Raw genomic sequence first — 13134 nt, forward strand, 5'->3', positions numbered from 1 at the left:
GCTGCGCCTGCGCTGCAGGAGGGCGGGGGCTCTGGTTGTAAAACACACTTCCTGCTGCGAAAGACCCACATGCTACAAGACGGGCAAAATAAAGTGACAGATGACCACCCTGCAGCTCTCCAGCTTCCTCTCTGAAATTCCAGTCCCAAAATCCAGTTTCCTGGCCGCCTCCTGGCTCAGGTCAGGATCTGGCAGAGGAGGTTTCTCGGCCGGTTATGTTGGGGCCTGCTCAAGGGCGGGGGTGAGAAAGGTCCCCAGGCTACTGTGGATCCTGTGTCTGACTTCAGATCCCCTTTTCCCACAGTTATAGCTCCACTTTTTGGGGACAGGTGGGGAGCAAAAGGGTGCAGAGGTCAGGTCTCGAAATCACCAGGGGATTTCCGGGTGAGGTGGGTGGTGAGAAAGGAAACAGCAAGCAGGGCTCTGGCAGCTGCTGCAGACGGCTTCACACAGGGACGCGGGCTGCCATCTTGCTCTAAGTGAAAGTGAAAGAAAAGTCGGCAGCAGAGGGAACAGGGAAGAAACCTAAAGGCCGCAGGCTGCCAGGTGTGCTTGGAGAGCCCCCTTCTTCCGCCCGGCCTCGCAAGCAGCGTAGGACTGTGGAGAAGGGCGGTGGGCAAGGAGGGAACTCGAGAGCAGCCTCCATGGGCACACAGGAGGGCTGGTGCCTGCTGCTCTGCCTGGCTCTATCTGGAGCAGCAGAAACCAGTGAGTCTGGGAGTCGGGGAGAGCTGGCTGGGAGAAGAGCTACTGAAGCCCCAGGGTGCCACCCTCCCCGAGATTCCAGAAGAGCAAAGGGGCCGGGGATGACCCAATCGCCTTCTAAGCCCAACAGGGGAAAGGCTCAGCGGCTGGCAAAGGAAGGAACCAATAGTGTGTGTGGAGGGAGGGTGGGGACTCCACAGGGAAAATGCTAAAGAGGGGCTGCCTCTGTGGCTGTGGTCAGGAGCCACTGTCCTACAGAGAGGGCACTGGCCTGGGAGCTGACACTTCAGAAGAGGAAAGGACTCCCCAGGTGAGGAAATCACTTGGAAGGTGACCTTGAAGGCGGGGGAGGGGAAGGCTACCCGAAATGGGAGAAAGCAGTGCAGGCTGTCAGTGCCCCAGCAACAGTAACCGTCCAGTCTCCTCTCTCTGCGGTGGCACTTGCTTGTTTTCTGAGAATTCCTTTGACTGAAAAGATAGTCTTTTATTCAACAGTTGGAAATGCAAGTATAAACTCCTCTGAGCAAGGCAAATCCAGGACTTTAACTCTCACCAAGAAGTATTTGCCTGGACTAGCAGGTGCTCTCCAGAAAGCTGGTTTGGGGATGACGGGAGAATAGAGGGACACAGAAACAGCTAGGATCTTGGATGGCAACTTTTACCCTTTGATGACTCCACAGTTTGAGGGCGGGGGCAGGAAGCAAGTGTGGAGTAGCTTTCTGGGGAAGGGGGTGCTCACCCCAGCCTTTGTCTGCAGAGCCCCACCCAGCAGAGGGGCAGTGGCGGGCAGTGGACGTGGTCCTAGACTGCTTCCTGGCGAAGGACAGTGCGCACCGTGGAGCTCTCGCCAGCAGTGAGGACAGGGCAAGGGCCTCCCTTGTGCTGAAGCAGGTGCCAGTGCTGGACGATGGCTCCCTGGAGGACTTCACCGATTTCCAAGGGGGCACGCTGGCCCAAGATGACCCACCTATTATCTTCGAGGCCTCAGGTAAAAGCCTTCCACCTGTGTCCTTGGTCCTCCCGGGCTCCCTCCACCAGGACAGCCCAGGTCCCGATTACAGCCACACATACTGCCTCCCGTTGGCCCTGGTGTTCTCACGCTAATTTGCCCTCTGTGTGTGCCCTGCTTCTCCCCAGTGGACCTGGTCCAGATTCCCCAGGCCGAGGCCTTGCTCCATGCTGACTGCAGTGGGAAGGAGGTGACCTGTGAGATCTCCCGTTACTTTCTCCAGATGACAGAGACCACTGTTAAGACAGCAGCTTGGTTCATGGCCAACGTGCAGGTCTCTGGAGGGGGACCTAGCATCTCCTTGGTGATGAAGACTCCCAGGGTCGCCAAGAATGAGGCTCTCTGGCACCCGACGCTGAACTTGCCCCTGAGCCCCCAGGGGACTGTGCGAACTGCAGGTAAGAAAATGAAAAGCAAGGCCAGGTGTGGTGGCTCACGCCTGTAATCCCAGAATTTTGGGATACCGAGGTCGGTGGATCACCTGAGGTCAGGAGTTTGAGATCAGCCTGGTCAACACGGTGAAACCCCGTCTCTACTAATACCAAAATTAGCCGGGCATGGTGGCGGGTGCCTGTAATCCCAGCTACGAGGGAGGCTGAGGCAGGAGAATCGCTTGAACCCGGAAGGCAGAGGTTGCGGTGAGCCGAGATCACACCATGGCACTTCAGCCTGGGCAACAAGAGCGAAACTCCATCTCAAAAAAAAGAAAAGAAAAGAAAAGAAAAGAAAAGAAAAGCAAGTCACAGAAAGTTTTGCTTTTCTAAAGTGGTAAGATATGGGGGACAGAAGAAGAAAGGGAACAAATCCACCTCCATCCACACTGGTCACCTCAGGGCACCCCTAGGCCTTGGTCCTTTCTTCCTAAAAACCCCTGAGTCAGGCCAGGTGCGAAGGCCCATGCCTGTAATCCCAGCACTTTGGGAGGCCAAGGCAGGTGGATCACCTGAGGTCAGGAGTTCAAGACCAGCCTGGCCAACATGGTGAAACCCCCTCTCTACTAAAATACAGAAATTAGCCGGGCATGATGGCAGGTGCCTGTAATCCCAGCTACTCAGGAGACTGAGACGGGAGAATCACTTGAACCTCAGAGACGGTGGTTGCAGTGAGCCGAGATTGCGCCACTGCACTCCAGCCTGGGCAGCTGAGTGAGACACCGTCTCAAAAACAACAACAACAACAAAAACCCTGAGTCCACAAGAGAATGCTTCGCAGCCCCTACCTGAAGGTCCAGGCACACAGACAACCTGTGTTATTTCCAAAATGGAGATCGTTCTCATCTCACTGGGCTGCCGTGAGGAAATAAGACACATGATGCTATTCTGTACATGGGTGCTGTCCACTGTAGTCTTATCGAGCCAAAACCCGGTTTTCTCCCAGTGAAAGGCTAGGCTGCTCTGGTGCTTCAGGGGTAAAGCTCAGGGATGCATCATTTGTTCATGATCTTATTAGTAAACCCAGTACTTGCCCTCTCCAGCTCAGCACATCCTCGAGGGCACAAGAAATTGAGAACATGATGACAGGGTTCCCCAGAGCCCATTAATCCAATACTCTGTGCCGTGCTTCTTTGAGTCTCCAAGAAGAAACAGCCAAGTCCAGAGAAAATTAGGGGCAACCGTCCTATCCTTGGAAAACCCCAGAACACTCTAACCTCTCTGTGGTCCAACCTAAATCTATCCTGACCCATTAGAAAAAGGTCTTCATGTCTGTCCAGTGTCTACCATACTCCTGGCATGCGTAGGTATTTCTCTCTTTTTATTCCAAACCTACAAAAAAAGGTGAAATAATAATATAATGAACACCTATATACCCTACACCTAGATCCACCAGTTGTTACCAATTTGCCACATTCTCTCTCCCCCGACTCCTCGTGTGTGTATATGTGTATGTGTGTATTTTCCTCTGAACTGAGAGTAAGTTGCAGAAGATAACACTTGAACCCCAAACGCATGTTTGAACCCCCAATACATCCATAGCATGTATTAGTTTACAATGAAGGACAAGGATGTAATCCTTCATAGTTACAAAGCCATCATGTCAGAAACAAACCAAAGTGGGGAAGTAGTCTACCCGTAGTGCAGGCAATAAGGGAGTGCAGACTGTAAAATATTTCAGAACAAAAATAAAATCAGCTAAAAGTCAGATGGCTTTATAGTCTCACCATCTCCCGACATTGGCAATTCTGAATATTATCAGTGATAAAATACTCCTCCCTGCTAGGGCAGACTGTCCCTATCTCCCCACACGACTGCCTAGTATGCCACAGATCTTCATACTTTTAGATATTTTTTAATTGATATGATAATAGTCTCAACTATAAAGTCCAGGGCATGGTGGTGCACACCTGTAGTCCAGCTACTCAGGAGACTGAGGCAGGAGGATTGCTTGAACCCAAGAGTTTGAGTCCTGTCTGGGCAACATAGAGAGCGAGACCCTCTTTTTTTTTTTTTTTTTTTAACAGAGTCTCATTCTGTCTCCCAGGCTGGAGTGCAGTGGCACGATCTTGGCTCACTGCAACCTCTGCCTCCCAGGTTCAAGTGATTCTTGTGCCTCAGTCTCCCAAGTAGCTGGGATTATAGACGCCCGCCACCACATCAGCTAATTTTTGTATTTTTAGTAGAGATGGGGTTTCACCATATTGGCCAGGCTGGTCTTGAACTCCTGACCTCAGGTGATCCACCCATCTCGGCCTCCCAAAGTGTTGGGATTACAGGCGTGAGCCACTGTGCCCAACCTAAGACCCTTCTCTTTAAAAAATAATTAAATGTCTCCAAATTCAAATTTCTCCACTTGTCCCAATATTTTTTTTTTTACTGCTTTCTTTTTCTAAGTACACAATTCAAACAAGAATCATGCAGTGCATTTAGTTGTGCTGTCCCTTGTTTTAATCTAGAACATGTTTCATAGAATTGACATTTTTGAAGGGTCCAGGCTAGTGGTCTTGTAGAGTATCCCAACATTTAGATTTGTCTGATTGTTTTCCTCATTTCCTCATGACTGGATTTAGGTTAAGCATGTTTGGCACAGATACTACTATCACATGCTTTTTTTTTTTTTTTTTTCGAGATGGGGTTTCACTCTTATTGCCCAGGCTGGAGTGCAATGGCTCGATCTTGGCTCACCACAACCTCCGCCTCCTGGGTTCAAGTGATTCTCCACCTAAGCCTCCCAAGTAGCTGGGATTACAGGCATGCGCCACGACACCCAGCTAATTTTTGTATTTTTAGTAGAGACGGGGTTTCTCCATGTTGGTCAGGCTGGTCTCGAACTCCCAACCTCAGGTGATCCACCCACCTGGGCTTCCCAATACCACGTGTGTTTTTTTGTTTTGTTTTGTTTTGTTTTTTTAATACCACGTGTTTTTTTGTTTTGTTTTGTTTTTTTACATTTTTTTTGAGACGGAGTTTCACTCGTCGCCCAGACTGGAATGCAATGGCGCGATCTTGGCTCACTGCAACCTCCACCTCCCAGATTCAAGCAATTCTCCTGTCTCAGCCTCCCAAGTAGCTGGAATTACAGGCACCTGCCACCATGCCCGGCTAATTTTTGTGTTTTTAGTAGAGACAGGGTTTTACCATGTTGGCCAGGCTGGTCTCAAACTCCTGACCTCAGGTGATCCATCCACCTCGGCCCCCCAAAGTGCTGGGATTACAGGCTTGAGCCACCGCACCCAGCCACCACGTACTTTTTAAACTATTGTTTCTAGTCTTCACAGCATCCTTGCTTAAGCAGGTGAGCTTGGTAACACCTAGTGACTTGTCAAAGGTCACGGAGCCAGTAAGTGGAACAACCAGGGTTTCAGAGCTTTTTCTGCTACTCTAGTAGTTCTTACCTGAAGATTGATGGTAACTCTTAATTTTGCATATCTATTTTTCCTGGTGGGAGATCCATAGCTTTCACTAAATTATCCTAGGGTAAGTGATCCCAAAATGGTGATGGCCATCATGTGTACCATGCTACCTTTCCAGAGCCCCATTTCTTTGTGGTTCCATGTGAAGGAAAATAAGCTCAACCGGCCTGTCAGGAGAGGAAGAGGCAGGTGTATGCCCACAACATGACCACAGCTTGGAGATCAGGTGACCTCAAGGAGGAAGTAGCCCACAAATCACCCCTCTTTTCCTCTTCACAGTGGAGTTCCAGGTGATGACACAGACCCAATCCCTGAGCTTCCTGCTGGGGTCCTCAGCCTCCTTGGACTGTGGCTTCTCCATGGCACCGGGCTTGGACCTCATCAGTGTGGAGTGGCGACTGCAGCACAAGGGCAGGGGTCAGCTGGTGTACAGCTGGACAGCAGGGCAGGGGCAGGCTGTGCGGAAGGGCGCTATCCTGGAGCCTGCGCAACTGGGCATGGCCAGGGATGCCTCCCTCACCTTGCCCGGCCTCACTATACAGGACGAGGGGACCTACATTTGCCAGATCACCACCTCTCTGTACCGAGCTCAGCAGATCATCCAGCTCAACATCCAAGGTGAGGCTAGGACATGGTTATCCCAGGGAAGGGGATATAACATGTCTACTGGGAGCGTTTCCAGATTGGGACCCAAACGCAAGAATGATTTCCTGAGAAGCAGGCTTCAATCCCACAACTTAAATGCCATCTTCACCATGGAAGCACAGATGGCATCAGATAAGGAGTCCCGTTGGACTCCAGGATTATTCCACCAAGAGATTTCCAGCCCAGGATCCTGCTGCCCTGCTGTGGCTAGCTGTCTCCATCACCCCAGTCCTTTTGGACCACATCCTGAGGAGCAGCAGCAGCAAACCAAGGCAGAGCAGTGGAAGCGGTTCTGACCATTATCACTGCTATCCTTTAAAATCTCTGGCTTAGAGGCCAGGCGCGGTGGCTCACACCTATAATCCCAGCACTTTGGGAGGCGGATCACGAGGTCAGTAGTTCAAGACCAGCCTGGCCAATACGGTGAAACTCCGTCTCTACTAAAAATACAAAAAATAGCTAGGCATGGTGGTGCGCGCCTGTAGTCCCAGCTACTCAGGAGGCCGAGGCAGAAGAATCGCTTGAACCCCGGAGGTGGAGGTGGAGGTGAGCCAAGATCATGCCACTGCACTCCAGCTTGGGCGACAGAGCAAGACACCATCTTAAAAAAAAAAAAAACAAAAACAAAAAAACAAAAAAAAAACTGGCTTAGAATGACAGTAAGAAGCCAGCCAATCTTTAGTTGGCTTTACTATCTATCAGTTTTCTGGAAAATGTAACCCTGCCACCTTACGGCCTGCATCCAGGCGGGCCCCTCACACACCCCCGCCTTGGTACACCACCAAGGGACACCGTAGCCTCCACAGTCTACTCTCATCTTGGCAGGAAGAAAAGGCTTCAGGCTCCTCCGCTGTCCCCAGTTAGATCCATGTGTAATCTTATTCCTCATTCTTTCTCCAGCTTCCCCTAAAGTACGACTGAGCTTGGCAAACGAAGCTCTGCTGCCCACCCTCATCTGCGACATTGCTGGCTATTACCCTCTGGATGTGGTGGTGACATGGACCCGAGAGGAGCTGGGTGGATCCCCAGCCCAAGTCTCTGGTGCCTCCTTCTCCAGCCTCAGGCAAAGCGTGGCAGGCACCTACAGCATCTCCTCCTCTCTCACCGCAGAACCTGGCTCTGCAGGTGCCACTTACACCTGCCAGGTCACACACATCTCTCTGGAGGAGCCCCTTGGGGCCAGCACCCAGGTTGTCCCACCAGGTACTGGGAGTGTCCTCCTTTTCCCCACCTCCACACTAGGGCTCATGGCTCTCCTGCCCCAGCTCATCTATGGCCTTGTTCTGCTGCCCATCCACTTTGTTCGCAGCCCTGGCTTCATGCTCCTGCCTCTGCTCCTGGCTATTTTCCCAAGGCGGCAGCTGCCACAGCTTCTACCACACATCCCCTGAGACTTCATTATACTCCAGCCTCCAGGGTGTCAGGCAATGTGCTTAAGGCTGGAGATCACAGATGAATAATTCCTGATCATGCCCTCCAGGAGCTTAGTCCAGTAATAGAGACAAGACTAAGTAGACAGAGAAGATGGCATTTGAGCCAAGTTAACTAGCTTAGAGGGAAGGGAACACTCAAGATAGAAACAATAGCATATATGAAAGCCAAATCATAAAACAGCCTAAAGAGAATTTGGAGAATTGCAAGTAATTCAGCACAGCTAGAGCCTAGGGTATATGGGAAAAAGGGAAAGTGGCTCTGAAGCTTCGGAGGTAATTCTGTTTATTGAGCATTTACATGAATCAAGCAGTGTAGAAAGCACTTAAATGTATGATTTCATGGATCATGACTCCCGTTTTACAGGTGAGTAAACAGGCACTTGCAGATGTCAGTGAATTTGCCCAAGGTCACCTATCAATCAATGGTAAAGAAAGAATGTGAAAAACAGGCAACCGGATTCCCCTTACGGGCTTAATTAAACCCTGTAGATCTCACTGGGCCTTCAAGCTGGAACTTCCTGAGAGCCATAGCATGCTGTTGAAAGGTTTTATTTATTTATTTATTTATTTATTTATTTTATTTTACTTTTTTTTCGATACAGAATCTTGCTCTGTTCCCCAGGCTGGAGTGCAGTGGTATGATCTCAGCTCACTGCAACCTCCATATCCTGGGTTCGAGCCATCCTCTTGCCTCAGCCTCCCGAGTAGCTGGGATTACAGGCGCGCACCACCACGCCTGGCTAATTTTGCGTTTTTAGTAGAGATGGGGTTTCGCCATGATGGCCAGGCTGGTCTCAAACTCCTGACCTCAGGTGATCTGTCCGCCTCAGCTTCCCAAAGTGCTGGGATTACAGACATGAGCCACCGCACCCTGCCTGTTGAGAGGTTTTAAGCAGGAAAGGGACAGGAAAGAACCCGCAACTTGAAATGGAAACATCCAGGAGCACTGGGCATTATTTGGTTGCTCATTAGACTGTGAACTTCCCCAAAACTGAGGTTTCACTTCAGCTCACATCATTCCCCAACTATTTACAAAATCCCAGTTAACTGGTGGTTTTTTGTTTTGCTTTGTTTTATTTTGCTTTGTTTTGAGATAGGGTCTCACTCTGTCGCCCAGGCTGGAGTGCAGTGGCACGATCTCAGCTCACTGCAACCTCTGCCTCCCAGGCTCAAGTGATTCTCCCACCTCAGCCTCCCAAGTACCTGGGACCACAGGTGCACACCAACATGCCCAGTTAATTTTTTGTATTTTTTGTACAGACAGGGTTTCACCATGTTGCCCAGGCTGGTCTCGAACTCCTGATCTCAGGTGATCCACCCACCTCAGCCTCCCAAAGTTCTGGGATTACAGGCATGAGCCACTGTGTCCAGGCAAGTTAAGTGCTAACAAATAAACCCACCTAAATCTCACTTGCAAAGCAATTTTTAAAACCTTGTCCTTAGGTGGGAAGAGGTAGAGAATTCTGTGTGGAGTAACCCACAAGTATCCAGCAACCTTGAATAAGTACAAATGCTGCTGAGTGCCTTGTTCCAGGCTCCTCAACCAGGGACTCACACACACAATCCTTAGCTCCTCCTCCCTGGGGTGGACACTGCAGGTGAGGGCTCAGCTCATGATTCCTGCGCACGATGATCCCCGCCCACGTTGCTCTCACCTACAGAGCGGAGAACAGCCTTGGGAGTCATCTTTGCCAGCAGTCTCTTCCTTCTTGCACTGATGTTCCTGGGGCTTCAGAGACGGCAAGGTAAGAGCCTGGGTGCCCTTGGCTCTGGCCCTGGCCCACCTCACCCACTCTAACCACCTCCCCACCCAGACCAGGGTGGAAGCCCAGATGCCCCAAGCTCCAGCCACCCACCCATCACAGCCTCCTGCTTTTGAGTTTGCCCTAAATGAAAATGAAACCAGTCGTGTTCCCTCTTGTTTTCTCCTAGCTACCTCACTAAAGTCTGTCACTCTCCTGCCTCAGAGTAGAAAGAAAGAGTAGTCACGTGCTCCCAGAAGGACTCTAAGTCAAGTCGCAGAGCTAAAAATACATGAAGGTGGCACCAGCTCACGGGGCACTGGGCCTGGCTCTGCAGAGGCCTCTGCCTTCCTTCACTGTGCACCCTGGGCTCATGTACCAAGGCAGAGAACAGGAAGAAGTGAGGGGACAAGAAGAAGGCAGAATGTCCAGATGGAGGTTAAGACCAAAGAGCCAGGTTGGTGGTGTGATGGTAGGAAAACAAAGCTGGAAGAAATGGAGAAGGAACAAGTGAGGGACAATGAGGCATGGGTTGGGGCTGGGCTACCCCTCCCAAACTCAGCTCTGTCAAAATAAAAGCCCTTTGTGTCTGCTGCGACCAAGCTTTTCCACTTTCCTGTCTTTCTCCACACTGGTCCCAACTGAGCCCTGTCACCAAGCCTAGCGGCTCCAACTTGCAAAGTGTTTAAGTATGAAACAAAGGCCCTCAGAGGCACCCCCGGGGCTCCATCTCAGTTGCACCTCAGCTGCAATTAGGGTTCTGCTCCCTCGGGTGACTGCTGGGAGGTTCAGGATACCTGCAAATGCCTCACTCCCTCAGCTGCAAGGAGAGACTTCTCCTTTTTATTCGTTTCTAAAATGTGCCTGGTCAATACGGTGGAACTCAGCATACCAAAACTGTACATGAGGATGATGGGGAAAAGGGGGTAAGGGGGTGTTCACTGACAGCCTTATCTGGGCACATCCCCTGGGACAGGACAAGCAGGCCAAGGACCTAGGAAGGAGCACAGGAGGCAGATGGAAGAGGCCTGAGGGAACCTGTGCTTGTTTGCCAGTGTGAGATGCCCACGCAACTTCCTGTCTTCACTTCCTCTTACCAGCACCTACAGGACTTGGGCTGCTTCAGGCTGAACGCTGGGAAACCACTTCCTGTGCTGACACACAGAGCTCCCATCTCCATGAAGACCGCACAGCGCGTGTAAGCCAGCCCAGCTTACACGCTAAAGTGACGTGAGACTACTAGAAAGAAACGACACCCTTCCCCCCAAGCCCCCCCCAGCTACTCCAACCCAAACAACAACCAAGCCAGTTTAATGGTAGGAATTTGTATTTTTTGCCTTTGTTCAGAATACATGACATTGGTAAATATGCCACATGCCTTTGGTGGAAGTACAACTGTTGTTATTACTCTATACAAGTATGAGATCAGGGTTAGGAAAAAAAGACAAAGAGGTGATGACAGACACACAGTGGAAACCCCACATCGTCTCATGGCAAACCGAAGAATGGGATGTGGGAAGCTCAGCTTCATTTGACTGCAAAGTCCCGGGGTTTTGTTGCACATTTGCTCATGCACATGGGTGGTGGGAGGAAAGGGGGATAGCAAAGACACACAGAAGAGGGTACAGGGTGGGTGAGAAAGAAAGTAGAAGGGCTAATACCCCCAAAGAACAAGGCCAACTACGCCTGGTGAGCCTCAGAGGGACAGAAACCCAGGAATGATTCCTGTGATAGGGCTGGGAGAGCCAAGAGGATGGATTCGCTCCAGGCTTGGGACACATCGAGGACAGTGGTGGTTCTTCTCCAGCGGTGACCCCCTGCATTAGGCAAGGAGGAGCCCAGAGGAGAGTGGAGACCTTCGAGGGGGGCCGTTGGGAGGGTACTGACTGCTTTCTTCCAGCTCTTCAGTCCCGCCCTTGGGCAGGACGAAGGGAATGTGGGAAACAAGGGCGAAGGGAAAGGAAGGATGGTTTTGCGCAATGAAATGCTGCTGCATGGAAAGTGGGCATCCAGACCCTGCCCAGCATGGCCTCAGCCTCTTCCTGTTCGTGGACCGAGGGAAGAAGGAATAAAGGGCCATGGGCATTCCCCGCTCTGTTCCCAGCCTGCCCTCCTCCCCTTGCACCTGGGCTTATCCCACATTAATAGCCCATCCTGAAGCTCAGCAATTGCCCCGAAGATAGGCTGAGCAGATCCCATCCTCAGGTTCCACTGTCTATACACACAAACCATGCAAAGAGGAGGAAGAGAAAGGAGGCAAAGTAGAATTCAGACAGGAAAGGGTGGTTCAAAGGGGAATATACTACAGGAAGAACAGAGAGGCGGCTCTCAAGGAGAGGGCCCCATGACAGCACAGCAATACACAAGCACACCTGTCACAGGCTGGCACGCCTCCCCCCAAGGTGGGGCTGGTGGGTCTACATGACTTCTCTGCATCCTGAGGATCGGCCGGGCCTCAGGAAGAACCTCTTGCCTCATCCCTGTCTTTGGCAAGTGCACGGGTGGTGTGGAGGAAAGGATTCCATGGGTGTCCAAAGATCTCACACTGCTAACACCCTCACGCTCCTTCATCAACAGGAAGAGAGGAACAGGACCCTCTTTAACGAGGGCAAGGAGTGGCTTCCTCTGAGCTTGTTACTTTCAAATTAAGCACTTGACTCACTGTTTCTCTATAACTAACAGGCAATCTCTCTCTTTATGCCAACAATTAACTGGGAGCTAGGTTAAATTATTTGGCTAGATAAAACTACCAGCTAGATGGATTTATTTGGTGCCCTCATACAGAATGCTGTAGAAAATGTAAAGAAGAGAAAGCTCCTTCCAGCTAGAAGCACATGGGACTGCTTCTAGGATGGAAACAAGTCCTGCTATTTTCACAATCCCTAAGTGTTCTCCAGGCCTCTGGAGAACAAAGTCAAGTTGTAAGATCCCCAAAGACACGGAAAATCCTGGACGAACAGATTAGAAATAACTACAAAAAACAAGTTTTTACTTTCGAAAAGGGTACTGCACTGAAACCAAGTTGGACTTTGGTCCACCCCCAGGACCCTCTCCAGGCCTGGCCCAGGAGGGAAAGCTCCACACGACCAGGCAGCACTGAGTGAGCTGTCATCTTCCCAGCCCCTCCCTAGCTCCTACCAGTGGCCAGGTTTTCTAGAAGTCACCATGGGCACCGATACTCTTCTCCTCCCAAGTCTGGGCAGCTTCATGGGTACTTCGCCTCAGCCACTCCCCTCCCTGCCCCTTCCCTTGGCCTCCAACTCTTTGGGGCTTTGGGGGAACTTGAGAGTACAGAAAAAGCAGGCGGGGAGGAGGCGCCAGCTGTTGCTCTTCGGGTAGTGACTTAGATTGTGCCACGAGCAGCATTTCTAGTGTTGAGGGACAGAGTGCAAATGAACGCAACGAAAAAGGAGGAATGGGTGATGGAGAAGCCTGGGCTGGAATGGAGGACGGTGGGTGGGGAAGTGTGTTGAGAGAGCAAACAGAGGGCAGAGGACATGAATGTGGATGGCAATGGAGAACAGGGAAGGGGTGGTACATTCTCAAGTAAAAAAGTAGACTGGACACAGGAATCAGGAAGTCCCAGACGGAAAAGAGAAAGAGACAGGAGAAAACAAGAGGGCAAATTACACCAAGTTACCAGACATTCAGGTCTTTCCATTGTTAAGTGCCCCATCCCCATGGTCTCCCTCCAACCCAAGCCAGTGACACACAGCATAGCCCCACTTCCTCAGAACAGGAGGCGCCATCTCC

The 13134-nt window shown here is 51.0% G+C and overlaps 2 protein-coding genes across 13 annotated transcripts in view; one reads left to right on the plus strand and one right to left on the minus strand.

Annotated features, from left to right (window-relative positions):
* Window positions 1-13134, minus strand: part of VAMP1 (vesicle associated membrane protein 1) — a 31946-nt gene that overhangs the window by 12443 nt on the left and 6369 nt on the right. Inside the window, exon 5 of one of the 5 annotated variants that reach the window (XM_003313441.7) lies at window positions 10691-12940. The exons of the other annotated variants lie outside the window; for them this stretch is intronic. Within the exon in view, the coding sequence (XP_003313489.1) occupies window positions 12924-12940 (17 nt within the window). The 3' untranslated portion in view covers window positions 10691-12923. Of the gene's footprint in view, window positions 1-10690; window positions 12941-13134 lie in introns of those variants that run through there. 5 annotated transcript variants of the gene reach the window in all.
* TAPBPL (TAP binding protein like) lies at window positions 17-10756 on the plus strand. Of its 8 annotated transcripts, none has more exons than XR_010147945.1 (8): window positions 414-708; window positions 1463-1693; window positions 1843-2112; window positions 5841-6179; window positions 7107-7409; window positions 9301-9384; window positions 9572-9838; window positions 10482-10756. XR_010147945.1 is itself a non-coding variant. In XM_063785417.1 (7 exons), the coding sequence occupies exons 3-7, from the start codon at window positions 1938-1940 to the stop codon at window positions 10613-10615; spliced, it is 1035 nt and encodes a 344-aa protein (XP_063641487.1). In that variant the 5' UTR covers window positions 17-180; window positions 1463-1693; window positions 1843-1937; the 3' UTR covers window positions 10616-10756. The 8 variants fall into 8 exon arrangements, 6 of the variants coding, with proteins under 6 accessions (XP_063641487.1, XP_063641486.1, XP_063641488.1 ...); XR_010147946.1 differs by having other exon boundaries at window positions 9607-9838; XM_063785417.1 differs by lacking the exons at window positions 414-708; window positions 9572-9838 and adding an exon at window positions 17-180.

This window comes from Pan troglodytes, chromosome 10 (assembly GCF_028858775.2).
Source record: "Pan troglodytes isolate AG18354 chromosome 10, NHGRI_mPanTro3-v2.0_pri, whole genome shotgun sequence".
Classification (NCBI taxonomy): Eukaryota; Metazoa; Chordata; class Mammalia; order Primates; family Hominidae; genus Pan; species Pan troglodytes.

Bases quoted from the DNA above. Each gene is read 5' to 3' on its own strand.
- TAPBPL (XM_508953.8), top strand. From the start codon at position 645: ATGGGCACACAGGAGGGCTGGTGCCTGCTGCTCTGCCTGGCTCTATCT. The intron at 6,180-7,106 runs GTGAGGCTAGGA...TTCTTTCTCCAG, and splicing joins CATCCAGCTCAACATCCAAG to CTTCCCCTAAAGTACGACTG. The intron at 9,385-10,481 runs GTAAGAGCCTGG...TCCTCTTACCAG, and splicing joins GGGGCTTCAGAGACGGCAAG to CACCTACAGGACTTGGGCTG.